This window comes from Girardinichthys multiradiatus, chromosome 9 (assembly GCF_021462225.1).
Source record: "Girardinichthys multiradiatus isolate DD_20200921_A chromosome 9, DD_fGirMul_XY1, whole genome shotgun sequence".
NCBI lineage: Eukaryota > Metazoa > Chordata > Actinopteri > Cyprinodontiformes > Goodeidae > Girardinichthys > Girardinichthys multiradiatus.
Window position 1 is genome coordinate 40,975,004 of NC_061802.1, and position 14,518 is coordinate 40,989,521.

At 42.3% G+C, this 14,518-nt stretch overlaps 2 protein-coding genes and 2 non-coding genes across 14 annotated transcripts; 3 read left to right on the forward strand and 1 right to left on the reverse strand.

Annotated features, from left to right (window-relative positions):
* Window positions 1–918: 918 nt before the first annotated feature.
* Window positions 919–8,443, reverse strand: cep63 (centrosomal protein 63). Of its 9 annotated transcripts, XR_007039710.1 has the most exons (17): window positions 8,058–8,443; window positions 7,787–7,964; window positions 7,542–7,637; window positions 7,353–7,442; window positions 7,148–7,261; window positions 6,868–7,041; window positions 5,901–6,046; window positions 5,586–5,729; window positions 5,344–5,446; window positions 5,063–5,260; window positions 3,714–3,800; window positions 3,423–3,619; window positions 3,053–3,350; window positions 2,722–2,965; window positions 2,315–2,386; window positions 1,352–1,388; window positions 919–1,195 (listed from the first exon to the last, which is right to left on the reverse strand). XR_007039710.1 is itself a non-coding variant. In XM_047375350.1 (14 exons), the coding sequence occupies exons 1-14, from the start codon at window positions 8,096–8,098 to the stop codon at window positions 2,795–2,797; spliced, it is 2,037 nt and encodes a 678-aa protein (XP_047231306.1). In that variant the 5' UTR covers window positions 8,099–8,442; the 3' UTR covers window positions 919–2,794. The 9 variants fall into 9 exon arrangements, 2 of the variants coding, with proteins under 2 accessions (XP_047231306.1, XP_047231308.1); XR_007039711.1 differs by lacking the exon at window positions 2,315–2,386; XR_007039708.1 differs by having other exon boundaries at window positions 919–1,388.
* A 229-nt stretch (window positions 8,444–8,672) lies between these two features.
* On the forward strand, window positions 8,673–8,744 carry trnap-cgg. Its single transcript has one exon. It is a non-coding gene; the product is annotated as a tRNA-Pro (tRNA).
* A 290-nt stretch (window positions 8,745–9,034) lies between these two features.
* On the forward strand, window positions 9,035–12,994 carry im:7152348 (uncharacterized protein LOC559250 homolog). Of its 3 annotated transcripts, none has more exons than XM_047375355.1 (4): window positions 9,035–9,577; window positions 9,901–10,354; window positions 10,702–10,806; window positions 10,891–12,994. In XM_047375355.1, exons 2-4 carry the CDS (start codon window positions 10,005–10,007, stop codon window positions 10,934–10,936), a joined length of 501 nt encoding a protein of 166 aa, XP_047231311.1. In that variant the 5' UTR covers window positions 9,035–9,577; window positions 9,901–10,004; the 3' UTR covers window positions 10,937–12,994. The 3 variants fall into 3 exon arrangements, with proteins under 3 accessions (XP_047231311.1, XP_047231310.1, XP_047231309.1); XM_047375354.1 differs by having other exon boundaries at window positions 9,279–9,570; window positions 9,948–10,354; XM_047375353.1 differs by having other exon boundaries at window positions 9,282–9,577; window positions 9,948–10,354.
* Window positions 9,047–9,118, forward strand: trnap-ugg. Its single transcript has one exon. It is a non-coding gene; the product is annotated as a tRNA-Pro (tRNA).
* Window positions 12,995–14,518: the final 1,524 nt, after the last annotated feature.

The window sequence follows — 14,518 nt, forward strand, 5'->3', positions numbered from 1 at the left end:
GTCTGCACTGGTAAAAAAAAAAAACCTCTCCAACTACACCACAATGAGAACTGGAGCTCTGCAAGGTTGTGTACTCAGTCCATTGCTTTTCACACTAACAAACTATTGTGCATCCAGGAAAACCAGATCGTTTTATTTGTGAGTGATACTACAGTATTGGGACTCAGGGAGTATTGGAAGGACAAACTAGCTAGTCCTCAACATGGACAAAACAAGAGATGATTATTGAACTTAAAAGGTCACAACCAGAGTTCAAACGTCTCAGAATTAGCCCCAATGCAGTACGACTGGAAAGCATTAAATTACCACAACATCAAAGGCAGAACCACCAGAAGGATGCAGCTTTCTGCCTCGACTGGTCAAAGTGATGAAACTGCTGTTAAGATTATGCACTTTTTAATACTGCATCTTTTATGGATTTATTGTTTCATCCAGGTTGTATTTATATATTTGTTGGTTCATCAATTTAATATTTTCTACACCAATCTGTTAAATGTGTCCAAAGAAGCAATATCTATTTCAGTTAGCTGTAAGCTTTACATGACTACTTTACATGAAACAAGTTGATTTGATGTGAAATTGCCTTGATGAAGTATAACATAAACATTAGAAGGCTTACATTTATTCAGCTTGTTTGATCATTTTATACTCTGAAGCAATTTCTCATTGATCATTAATAAGCCTAAACTCTTCCTGAGCCTGGAGTGAATGTTTGTGAATAAGCCCCTTAAAGAGGCTCCACATGCAGAACACGCAGCACCTCAATACCAGAGGAATATCTGCTTTTGTCAAACTCCCCAGAGGTGTACGTACAGAATAAGCATGACCAAATATACCAAAGTGAGAAGTCAGAGGTCTGACAGGCAGCTAACCATCACTTTTCTGTTCCCTACAATAACAACAAAAATGAAAAGCACATTTTTCTTCTGTTTGGTTTTTGTTCTCAGTTTATTTTAATGTGTCTCTCGTAAAAAAAAACAAACAAAAAAAACAACTATTAAATTCATCTGGACACAACTCCCCTGGCCTCTCAGCCCTCCACATGGTTGATATTAACATTCCATCAGGTTTCTAATGATGAGGACAAAGCAGGCCGCAGGGGAAGGTTCATGACAACGCTGGCATGGTGCAAACATTCCTGTGCTAGACAAGCTGGAGGAACTCTGCAGAGTGGGTGGCTGTGAAGCTGGTGGAACTGTGGAGAGTAGGTCCATGAGACACAGGAAAGGGACAGTGTAAAGAGACTGGAAAGTAAATAGGTTGGTTGCCCTAAATATGACATCAAACACACAAGTGGGGAAAGTTTTTATGCCATATAATGTAGTGAAGAAATCTAGACTGTTTTACACACCTGGTGCAGCATATTGTCGCCATTATCAGAGGTGTTTCTACAAAGGCAGGAAAAGTTCAAGGTTTCTTAAATGAGAAGAGTCATTGTCTTAGCAGCACAGCTCCTCAATATATCAAAGCCCAGTTGCTACGGTAACTTTAGCATGTGTGATACTGAAATTGCAAAGGACTGTTTCATTGCAATATTCAGTAGACTATGGTATTTCAGTTGCAATGTTTTCACAATCTGCATGCCAGTAATATCAATGGCCTATTGGATGATCACTCACTTGATGCCCACACCTGATATAGATGGACAGTGGTGGGAACATGTTGATGACAAGGAGAAGAGAGACTAAAATGTGTGTTACTGGCAACCAAGACCATCATTTGCAATGTTCAGCATTAATATCACAACTGCATGCTTTCTAATATATTACTCGGTAGAGAAACAAATGTAGTATAAAGCAGTAATAATGGTTAAAGATAGTTAAGAGCTAACAAAAAAAACCTCTGTCATCCTTACAAAGACACAGACAGGACAAAGTAAGCATTTAAGACGTCTACTGTAGGCCATTTGTGTACAATCGTAGATTGTACACAAATGGCCTAGATCACATCATTTCTGCATCTGATTGCCCATGGCTCTATTTGGAAATAGGAAACAGGGTTCATCAGTCATGGAAAAACGACAGTGCAAACCATCTGACCTCAAAGTTATCACACTACCCCATATTCAATGCTGCAGGGAGATCCAGGGCTTTAAGGAAATAATGGTCCAGCATCATTATCCTACACATCTGATAAGCCAGGCTGCCACAGATTTTATAAACATGTTGAAAAGCTTCACTGCACAACCCTGTCTTGCTACTGAATTTACATAAATGTTACTCAGATCGTGCAGTAATGAGCTCCTAAGAGCATGAACTTAATGTTATGTTACGCTTTACAGATGCTCTGTCTACACTGATGAACATTTGCTCACCTCAGCATGCTGGAAGCTCCATAATGGTTTTTATAGAACATAGAGCATCCATCCCTATATGGCCAGCTGATCCTTAAATATGAATTAAAGAAATGAAACAAGACGACATGACATCAAACCAAAGTAATGGCAAAGTAACGTACCCCACCCTGATGCAGCACAGCACAGCAAAACACAAACTATACAAAACAGGGGCGCATCAGCAGTGACACATACTGTACTTGCAACACATGGCAGGACTAGATGTTCCTCACAATGTGCCTTATTTCTCAATGTTCAGAGTCTGGGGTCATGCGATTTTCAATACGTCAACATACATGGCAAGATAGGAAACACTGCAGCAGCTTAAATGTGCAAGACTTGTGAAACCAGGAGCAGTCTTCTTAAACGGATCAGCTGAGTCACACCTTCCTGTTTGCTGCCATTTATCCAATATATTATAGTCACTGATGAGGCCGGCTGCTCTGCACAGAACCAAGGTCAGCCTTGTCCTGAGCTGTCTGCAAGGAACTTGGTCACCGTCCTGAGGTTGTTCTCCTTCATACCCTGGATGTGGCTCTCCAGTTTCTGTTGCAGCTCATTGGACCATAAACTCTCTTCCTCCAGGAACCGAGTGACTGCACTGTGTGCAGGTGACACTGACAGCGCCTCCTGGTGGGGAAGAAAACAAATATCTACAGTGGCCATTGACAGATGGAGTGGAGCACTGTCATAAATGTGTTTTTTAGGAAAACTCACCCCTAAAGAGGGAGAGGGAACCACTTTCTCTCTGGATCCAGAGGTCAGAGAGTCTTCTGAGCTGGAGCTTTGGCCCTGGGCAGCTGATTTGGGTGGAGTTAAGGCTGTCACTGAGTTTCTCCTGGTTAGTCTAGCACTGCTGCTGGAAGAGGAGGAGGAAGATGAAAAGGAATGTGGCCTGTTGTCTTTGTTCTGGGTGCCGTGTTCTTCGTTGGAAGATTTTGGTAAGATGTGAAGAGATTTAAAGAGCCTCTGGTTCTCTCCTTCATAGCTAGTGACTGTCTTCTGTGCCTGAAGCCTGCAACAACAGGGGTTCAGTGTTGTGAAGTGGAAATGTTTTGTGTTGTACCCATATATATTTGCCGTCTACCTTTCCTGATAAGGCTGCAGGTGCTCCGTCATGGCATGGCTGAGCAGAGTTTGTTCATACTTCTCCTGACACGTTTTATTTGGGGCATCCAGCTGCAGATGTGTCTTAGTAAGCGCCTGCCTTAAATGTTGGTTTTCCTGTTCAAGGCTGCTCAGTGAGGACATGTAGCTCTGCTGCAGTGATGAGAATCCCTCCCCCTGAGGAGAGACGGGCAATCCAGGGATGAGCAACATTCCCAAGCAAGCGCAGAGGTTACTTTGGTAAAATAATCTTAGCTGCTGACAGACAAACCTTGGGTGAGTGAGGTGGGAGTTTCTGCAGCAGACCTTTCAGATGCTGATTCTCAGCTTGCAGAGTCTCCAGCTGGGCCTGAGTCACCTGGATGAGTAACAGAAATGGAAAATCCTGGGTGGTTTCACTAAACCCCGCAGCGCATTTAAACAAAACTTGCAAAACTTCTGAATCCTTCACATTTTGTCCTGTCACACCCACAAATCTTACTGGATTATATTCATGTGACAGAAAAAAATCTGAAAAGTCTGGTGTACATTTGCATTCAGCCCCCTTTCCACTGATACCTCTAAATAAAAACCAGAGCAACCACCATGAAGTGAATAGAATCCACGTATGTGTAATTTAATTCCAGTTGTTCTGTGAAGGCCTCAGAGGTTTGTTAGACATCATTAGTGAACAAACAGCATCACGAAGACCAAGGAACACAGCAGACAGATAGAAAGTTGTGGAGAAAAACATCTCACAAAGCTCTGTTTACTCATTCATCTGATGACAGAAAGAATATGTCACAACAGCAAACTTACCAAGACAATGTCATTCATCTAAACTAACAGGCTGGGTAAGGTGTGCATTAATCTGAGAAGCAGCCAAGAGGCCCATGGTAACGCTGGGTAGATAGGGAAGATATGGAAGATGGTCAGAGTGCGGAGATGGATGGAGATAGCTAGAGGAAGAAAACATGTTGCAGCCTGCTAAGACTTGCGACTGGGGTGGAGGTTCACCTTTTAGCACGACAATGACTCTAAATATACGGTTAGAGCTACATTGGGCAAATTTAGATCAAAGTATATTCATGTATTACAATGGTCCAGTCAAAGTCTACACCTAACACCAAAGTCTACACCTAACACCCGTTAATAATCAGCGACAAGACTTGAAAATTGATGGTAGCACGCGCTGTTTTTGAGTGCGGTTCTGAGAGAAAGGGACTGAATACAAATACACGCCACACTTTTCAGATATCTGTAAAAAAAAAGAAAGAAAGAAAAAGTTTTTTCTTCACTTCATGTACATGCACACTGTGTGTTGGTCTGTAAAATAAAATCCTGATCAAATACATTAGTTTGTGGTTGAAATCTGACAAAATGTGAAATCATTAGGCGGTATTGATACTTCTTTAAGATATTGGGGTACCCTGCCAAACCAAAACCTTTTTAAGCAAGTTTGAAGGTAGATTTTGAAGAAAATGTTTATGCAACCTTTTGACCCCAACCCTCTTTTAGAACAGAGAAGGACTTTAGAACTAATAATGCAGGAATGCTAATTAGAGCAGGTACTTCCCACACTTAAACACTCTGTAGTTTGATAAACCAGATCATTTCCTAACCATTCTGTTACAAACTCACTTTGATATGAGCTGCTTTCTGTTCTGCCCGCTGCACCTCACTACGAAGCTGCTGCTTGATGCTGGATGAGGAGCTGCTCAGTGTGGAGATGGACAGGTCACGCTGGTGCAGCTCGCTGGTCAGCTTTGACACCTCCCTCTTCATTCCCTCAACTTCTCCGCTGTGGGTCTGTCGGGCCCTCTCCAGCTCCTCCCTGAGCTGCAGAAGAATTCCAGAGACGAGAGAGTTACACCTGCGTGGCAGCGGTTAAAACCACAGAGAAACATCAGTACGTTTCTGACCTTTATGATTTCCGCAGCCGAAGAGTCCCAGTCTGCCTTAATGGTTCTCAGTTCTTGCTCCATCTTTGTTTGATCTCGTTGCTGTCTGCTTGTAATCTCCAATCTGAGCCCAGATGAGAGGAACCACAGGACAGAGACATTTGAAACATAGATAGGATGCAGAGAAGAACTGGATGTATTTCCTGTAATTCAGCTTTCAGTGAAAGTTTCTTCTTTTCCTTTAATATGATGCAAGTATGTACCTCTCTTTCAGACATGCCACCTCTGCCTCGAGGTGTGCCTCACATACTTGGGCACCCTGAAGCTTGGCAGCAGCCCTCTCCAGGTCTTTCCTGAGGATCTCCACACCAGCACAGCCCTGACCTGCCAGGCAGTCCTCCAGAGAGCTGCAGAACACAATGAAACCAATCAACATGTGCGCAAATGCCTCATTTAGTAACCTTTCCTTCAAATTACTACGTCTACCACATCCTAAACAAAGTGAAGATAGGCTGCCCCCTTGTGTATAAGGTGTTGTATTACTCTAGCAAGGCTGAAAACTTTAAAGGTCCACCCACCGGATCACTTGATCCTTAACTTGAAGCACTTGACTGAGTCTGGCAGCTTCATTCCGAAGTCTTTGGTGCTCGAGACCAGTACTCCTCATGGATGTATCCTGGGAGTCCAGTGTGGTGCGGAGAGCTTCCTGTTCCTCTGACAGCATCTGTAGAACAGTGAGATCAGATCAGTTAAAGGGGATCTTCATTATTTTAACTGATAAGACCTTAAGACTCTATTTTTTGCATGTATTCTCTGCCAGCGGAGGCTGGAGCTTTGTCTGACTGTATCTTGCACGCGTCGGGAAAAACAATGACAAGAACTTGACTTGTTTATCCAGCACATCCCGGAGATGTTTCAGAAGAGAGGTCTGATGCATTTGGCAGCCAGACGTTTCTATGGTTACTGTGCCTTCGAAAAGAATCCATACCTCTTGAATGTTTTTGTATTTCGTCTCGATACAACCACAAACATTTTATTTTATTTGATAGACTCACACGAAGCCTCTTAATTGTAAGGTGGAAGCAAAATGATAAACGGATTTTCTTTTGTTATAAACAACAATTCTTATAAAGTGTGGTGTTTATTTGTGTCCCCTGTTCTGCAAGGGCCTCAGAGGTTAGAAAACATTAAAGAACACCACAAAGCTGATCTGAACGTTTGGGCCAGTGTACAAAACGAATTGTGTGGCATAAAACTAACACTATTCTACAACACACTGTACACAACTTCTACACAGCATGATTCTGCCACCACCGTGTTTTATGCCTGACAATGACCAAACCAACGTTTTACAGTTATATGTCATCATATAAAATTCCAAAACATTTGCTGAAGTTTGGGGGTTGTACTGTGGCAAAAGCAGTATGACTACTTTTGCTACTGTATGTATTTAATAAGCTTACTAGTTGTCCAATATATTATTACCATTGTTTCTTCTCCTGAAATGGGGCTGAAAATGGTTTATATGAGCGAACCCCTCCTAACCTGCAGGTCCATCTGGTGCCGTCCCAGCAGGGCCTCAAAGGGTCGGAGACGCTCTAGCTCCAGCTCCTGAGAGAGGAGGCTGTTGTGGGCCTTCTCCAGCTGAGTATGGAGATGCTGCACCTCTGAACAGCACTCCCTGTGCTCCGGCTCCACTCGCCAGGATGCTCCTTGGCTCTGGGAATCAAGTATTACATATTAAAGATAAAGAAACCCTGACAACTTCAGGTTTAAGCTCTGTGTGGTTTAGCACGTCATATGAACGTTACAAATATGCTGTTACTGTAATGTGAGAGATCTCGTCAGTTAGACTCTTATTCTGAGCTTCCAGGGTTGTCAGCTGTTTTTGATACTCTGCCCGCTGCTGCTCCCATTCTGAAAAATGCTGCTGGCATTCCTGCAAAATGTCAGCATCATTATCTATACTATTATCAGTGTTATTACTGAGACCCATGCAAACAATGCAAATATGCATGTAGTAATGTAACCTTTGAATGGTCTGTCACATTTGCTCCTCCACTTGTCTCCTTGAGCTGTTTGCGCTGAAGTTTTTGGTAACTTCTCTTTAATTTGTCTAGCTGAAAGGAAGCATGTCTGCAGTCATTTAGTCAAACTTTTAAATGCATGTGAGGAGAAAAAACAGATGGGTTCACAAAGAAACTGTTGTCAACTGTCACCTCTTCCCGGAGTTTCTGCAGTTGCTGCTCGTACTTTGCTACTACATCTTGGCGACTTCTCTGGATATCTTCAAGCTGTTTGTGAAGTAGTCCAATCTGCAATGAATGGTACACTGTGAAAACACTTGACCAAGGTTGAAATGCAATAAGAGAAGTCAAACAAACTTTCTCATCAGCTGAAAAAAGTCTCACTAATTTGCATAATAAAAACCCTTCAGCAGGGATTTTTGCAGCTTTAACTTTACCTCCAGGTCCCTTCGTTCAATGAGCTTTTTGGAGATTAAAAGCTCCTCCTCTCCACCCTTCACCCTGAGCTCCAGGTTACAGATCTGGGCCTCCCACTCCCTCTTTTGGTGGTTGATCATGATGTCGATCTGTCTCATCAGTTCCTGGAGCTCTGGCTCACACGAGGACAGTACAGAGCTACAATACAGACACGATGAAAACAGTCAGGAAAATCCAACACAAGCAACAAAGGATAGATCATTTACACGTTTTAACCTGGATTCGTGTTACCTAAAGTCAGGATTCTGCATTGATCCCAGAGAAGCCTCCATGTGGCTCAGACTGGTGTGGTTTTGGTAGTTAAAGTTTTCCCTGTAAGTGTTTTAACCTAAAGGCTCAGAGCACAGGGTCTTCATGCCTTCCGCTTGCTGTCTAACCTGTAGAATCCTGAACGTTACACCATCTTTACAGCTGCTAAACAAATGTAATGGATCGATCGAAACTAGGTACTGTAGGTAAAACACTGATCTTTAAAGAGGTTAACTAGCGACATAAGCCAAATTCAACTAATTGCAGGACTTCCAAGAACATTTGTTTACTTCGGTAACCGCACAGCACTTCTACCGCCTTTCACTGCTTTGTGTACAACGCACTTCCCGTGGTAACCATGCCCCCTTATTGTGACCTCAGCACGTTGTACGTCAATCTCATCGAAGCCTGCACGCTGCTGTAGCTCCAGACGGGTTTCATGGCTATATCTAAATAGAAAGTCACTGCAAATTGAATGATAATGTTAGAGGCCCCGCGATAGTTACGTTACTACGTACTAATTATCGCTGACATCACCACCCTCAAGTGTTGCAGTCGTAGCAATATTATAGATTGCGCCTGTTAACCTGAACACGTGGCTCGTTGGTCTAGGGGTATGATTCTCGCTTCGGGTGCGAGAGGTCCCGGGTTCAAATCCCGGACGAGCCCACCTTTTATCACCTGTTCTTCTGCGTCTTCTTCAGAGTTTTGGATTCAGTTGGCGGGGGTTGCTTGGAACATGTCCGGCTAGTGGAAGATAATATTTGTTGAATACACGAAACCATATGTCTTTACAAAAGTCAACGAGTGGTTCATTAAAAACTATTTGAAATTATTCCTTATCTCGAAAACGTACCCCTGGCGGGTAACCAGTTGAAGCAGACTCAGCCGGAAACATCCGAAACGGAACCGCAGCATTTCCGGCTACTTTTCACAGGGATAATTTCTCATCTTTCTAAGTAGAAAAGTATGGCTCGTTGGTCTAGGGGTATGATTCTCGCTTTGGGTGCGAGAGGTCCCGGGTTCAAATCCCGGACGAGCCCTTTATTTTGGGTTCTGTTGCGCTTTTTCATGTATTCATTATTCTCTATCTTTATGTGCCACTTTTTAGATACATATGAAAAGTCACCAATATTTTAAGAGCGCTCGGTTGCTTCGAGTTGTCTATTAGCGTCTCCCTCTCCTCTCAAAGCTACACCCCTCCTCTCCTCCATCCTAGCTTCCCTGTCCCTCCACCTGCTTTCGGCCAAACGGTTGAACAAAGAGCGCCTCCACCTCTCTGCTCCCCCAGCTGTTGTTGGGAGGGCTTAGGGCCGGGAGAAATAAAAGAGACAGACATTTCTGTTCCGCCCCCACTAACGCTGCAGTCCTGACAGGCGGCAGACGAGCCGGGCCGTCTCCTCTCTGTTCACAGCGGTTACACTGAAAATTAAACGACACTGATCGGAGGAGCCGGAATCAGCACTGCTGATATTTAAGCAAACTACAAGCGAAGGTCAGCTGTAAGTAAAGCACAGTTTCTGTCAACTTCATTCTGTCAACAGGATAAAGATCAGATGATGCTGTATTGTTTATTACACGTCTCTGTATCTTCAGAGCTGTTAAATTGCGTTTCTTTAATATTACTGCTTAAACAAACGACAGTTTCAAAACGTTTTTACCGATTTTAACTTTTATCTTTAGAAATTAAAAGTTTTCCCTTCCTATCTTTTTTTTTTTTTTGTATAAAATCTAAATTCGCTTAACTTGAATAAAAATGTTTACTGGATTCGAATCTTTCCATTTTCATACTAATACATTGCTGATACATAATTTGATTTTCTAGGGAGAGTGTGGGAATTCTGGATTAACTGCTGTCACCTGCTTTGACAGGAAGCCTGGGGCATTTACTGCAGGAGAAAGACAGAAACTCCCAGTCTGTGCTTGACGATGGTCCTGTGTGAGGATGGCGAGTGCAGCGTCTGCCTCCTGCCGTTCTCCCGCACAGACAGGATTCCCCGGGTACTCCACTGCAGGCACACATTCTGCGAACCGTGCCTGGAGACGATATCCAGGGCCAGGAGCGGGCTCCTCACCGTGGGCTGCCCCCTGTGCCGCAGGGTGACCTGCGTACACCGAGGCCTTAGCCTGCAGGAGGCCCTGTGGGTCAACATCAAGCTGTGGGAGCAGATCCCTGAAGATGTGAAGCCAGAGATAGAAGGGGAGGAGGATGGACATAAACAAAGAGCTGAGGTGCAGAGGATGGAGGCTAAACAGCGGCCCTCGTTACAAGGACAGTGGTGGGTTCATGAAAAGAAACACACACACTAGACTTTACTGGGAAAAAATCTCTATTTCAGTCTCCTGGAATTTGATTTTCCAGTACTGTTTTTTCTTGACTCTACAGTGATGCCTCTTTCCACAAACAAAATACACTTCAAGCCGACTCACTTAAGCACTTCTAATGACTAAAAAAGCGGAGCATTTTCAGAAATAAGTGCTAAATTTAAGAATTCCTCACATACCAAGGCAGTAGCATGTCAGTGTTAAGCTGCTGATTTGTCCACATACTTACCATTAGCACCTGAGCTCTGCAACGCCACATTCTGTCACAGGAGCTCAACTCTGACCTTTCTTACTTTTTCAGCATTTCCTCGAGATCTGCCTCAACAAGGCTCAGACTGCCGACATTGTTCAGGAGGTTCCGCTGGGCGAAGCAACACCGGGAGTCGATCATTCCTGGCAGCAACGTGTGAGTTTTCACTTTGTGGATGGTTATTAGAACAGATTAAAAGACAGAAATTATACAAAGATGTTCTGTTTTTGTTCTCTTCAGAGAAATGAAATCCTGGCGCAAATTCTCAGCAGATGACATATTTTAAGAAATGATGCTTCTCAGGACTTTCTGATGGCCAAGGACCAGCCAGACTCACCTTTGACATAGGAAGGGAGGTTGACAGACTGAGAATCCATTGTTTTGTTTTCAGTTCAAGGTGACGGTCTTCCTATTATTTCTTCCAGGCTTAATTCTCCCAGCTGGTGCTGTGGGATTAAGTTCAGCTGTCCCAGTGGGGCTAACACACCAAGAACCCCTTTAGAACAGATGGTCCGCTCCTCATCATTGAACATAACTTATTCTTTTCCCTATTTATAATAGTTATTTGAGTTGAAAAATTAACTATTTTTAAATAATTTTTTTCACTGTTGTTTTATTTCACCTGAACATTTCTAATTCATTTGAAAGAATCATGAGCTCCAAGCTGAAGACACGACTCATATCTACATCTTTCATGACACATAAAGTGTTTAAGTTTGAATAAAAAAGTGAAGCCAGAGGAGGATTTCTGAATAATGTGACTAGAACTTCTGTGAACAGGATACACAACAAAAAGCGTTGCATAAAACACTCAGTCAGCCATGAAAGTGCATTACGATCTTCATTCATCAAGCATCTGGCAAATTTTTCATGTCGGTGGATATCAGAAAACCGGATCATCACTTTCATGGAAATGGACTTTGTTCCCCCGGCCTCCATATGTGCTTTTGTTTTTTTTGTTTAGTGTAAAGTGTGACACCACAAGACATAAATGGGGCAAGCTAAGAGTTAAATCTCAGTTGAAAGGCATGTCTAAGCATGAATTTGTGGTGCTTTAGTCATATTAAGGTCAGTGCTAGAGAAATCCGTTAGTTGTCCTACTGGTTTACCAAACAACAGGCTCCTTCAGCTGTAAATCCCTTAAAGAAACAGTCCTGATTTAAAACCTGTTACGGTGAATTGTAACAGGTATTAAATAGGTCACAGTTAAATCTAAAAAGGTGGCCAACTATTTGCATTCAGCCCCTGACTCAGGACTGCAGTAAGTCATTTGGAGCCTGACATTTTTCCCAAGCTCAGACTGGATGGTAAGCTTTTGTGAAAAAAAATGTTCAAGTCACAAACTCTCCAATGTATTTAGGGATTGACTTTGATTGGGCCATTCTAACACATGAAAAACACTTTGATCTACCCATGTATTTAGCTCCATCCATCTTCACATCAACTCTGACCAGCTTCCCTGTCCCTGCTGAAGAGCAGCAAGCCCACAGCATGATGCTGCTACCATCATGTTGCACTGTTGTGATAGTGTGTTCATAGGGGTGTTAGCTTTCTGTCACATATAACATTTTTCATTTAAACCAAAACTGTCCTTTTTAACAGTCTCTCCCACCGGAGCTGTGAAGCTCTGTAGCTCCTCCAGAAGTACCATGGGCTTCTTTGCTGCTTCATTGTATAATTCAATTCAAATTCAATTCAATTAAATTCAAATTCAATTCAAAGATACTTTATTGATCCCCGAGGGGAAATTAGAAGTATAATGCTGTCCTTGTCAGTTTAGGTGGACTGCGATGTCTGCTAGGTTTACAGTTGTGCCATATTCTTTCCATGTTCAGATGATAGACTGAGCAGAGCTCTCTGAGTCGCTCAAAGCTTGGGATATTGTCTTCTGCTTCCAACGTCTCCAGAACGTTCTCCCTGACCTGTCTGCCGTGTTGCTTGGTTTTCATGATGCTGTTTGTTGTCTAACAACCTCCGAGGCCTTCACAGATCAGCTGTGTAACTGTAACTCTACTCTCTTACTACTTAAGTGACTTCTGAAGAGAATTGGTTGTGCTGAACACAAATGCACACTTGACTTTTCAGATTTGTATTTGTACAAATTTTGAAAACCATGTATTGTTTTCCTTTAATTAATGTGTGTTGGTCGGTCTCACAAAGTTCTAATAAAATAAATAGAAGTTTGTGATAGTAACACAAAAGATGAAAGACTTCAAGGGGTGTAAATATATTTCACAAGACCATGTATATTCCCATCAAATAGTATAATCTTAGTTAAGTGTTAAATCAGTACTAACATCATTGTCTGGATTATTTCTATTAAAAGGCTAAATATAAAATTGGATCTGGAATGATCAGTGTTGGCTGTAATATCTGCAGTATGCCCTGAATGAGTTCACCACAGCAATAAACCCGTAGAGACAAGCAAAACCAGTTTCAGTTTCACAACACATTTCCCGACACATAATGTGTTTCTTGTAGTGTTGATTAGTGGGATTAAAGTTGAACTGAGAAAGAAGGAACTCCCAATGATGTTACAAATTTGGGAACCCACATTCCAGATAAGCCAACCACAATTATTCCACACTTGGAAGGGTCATAAAGGGGAGGCAAAGTTAAATGTTTTCTTTACAATCAATACCAGGTTTTGATATGAACCATATGAGCAGTTGCCCCGGGTGATGTTAGAGAGGGGGTGGGATTGATTCACGAGCAGAAGATCTAAAACTAGCTTAAGTACTCTGTGTGGAACTACACTGCATTTTCTTGCTGCTTTCTGAAAAGATTAGGGGTGGCTCACCCAGGACTCCATTCATACTAAAACCACCACTGTTTACAAGCAACAAAAGGAATAAAATAAAAAAAAGCTATTAGTTGTTGATCTACTTGTAAATGATTACAGTGTGCAAGAAATGTGATCCATACTAGGGCACAAGCAGAAGAAACAATCTTCTAATGATTCTGTTAATTATGAAGGTTTTCATTAGAACATGTAGAATAAAACTGTTCTCTGTAAATTTAAGAGCTTCAATGGCCCCTAAATCAGCAGGGGGGCCCTCTGAGAAGTAGTTTCAGCCTCCCTGTAAAGTACAGATACGACTGTGGGTGCCTTACATATTTAGGTAGTGGTGAGACCAGGAGCCACAGAGCTAATTAACAACAGGAACTCCAACAATGAGTCTTTGCAACTACATTGTGCAAACACTTCCCAAAATCTGCTTAGTATATTGGGCAATATACATTCCTGTGTAGGTATTTTTAATCCATGCAAATAGTTACCATGTTTGTGTGATGGAACAATATAGGTGACCAGCACCTGATGGCAAACAAAGATCAGAGCTAATGATCTCTAACTTGAGTTAAAGGGGGTTTACATTGAAAAATAAAGTTACCTTTTACTGGCAGGAGGTGGGGTACACCCTGGGTAGCTCACCAGTCCTTCACAAGGCAACACAAAGACACACAGGACAAACAACCACACTCACTCTTAAGGGCAGTTTAGAGAGACCATTTAACCAATCTGTCATGTTTTATGACTGTGGGAAGAAGTCACAGAACCCACACATGTCTGAGGGAGAACATGCAAACTCCATGCAGAAAGACCCCAGGCTGAGATTCGAACTCAGTAAATTCTCGCTGTAAGGTAACATTGTTAACAAGCTAGCCACCCTATAGCCCAGCTTCTAAATAACTGGAAAATGAAGAAACAAAATTAGGACATTCAATTATAAACAACTGTGACATCAAACTAGTGTAATGGATATCTTTCTTAGTCTTGATAAGGAAAGGATTTCAGATTAGTATTTTCCAAATCTACATAAGTATGGTTAAACATTATTATCTCCAGACTCCTCTACCTATTGTATTG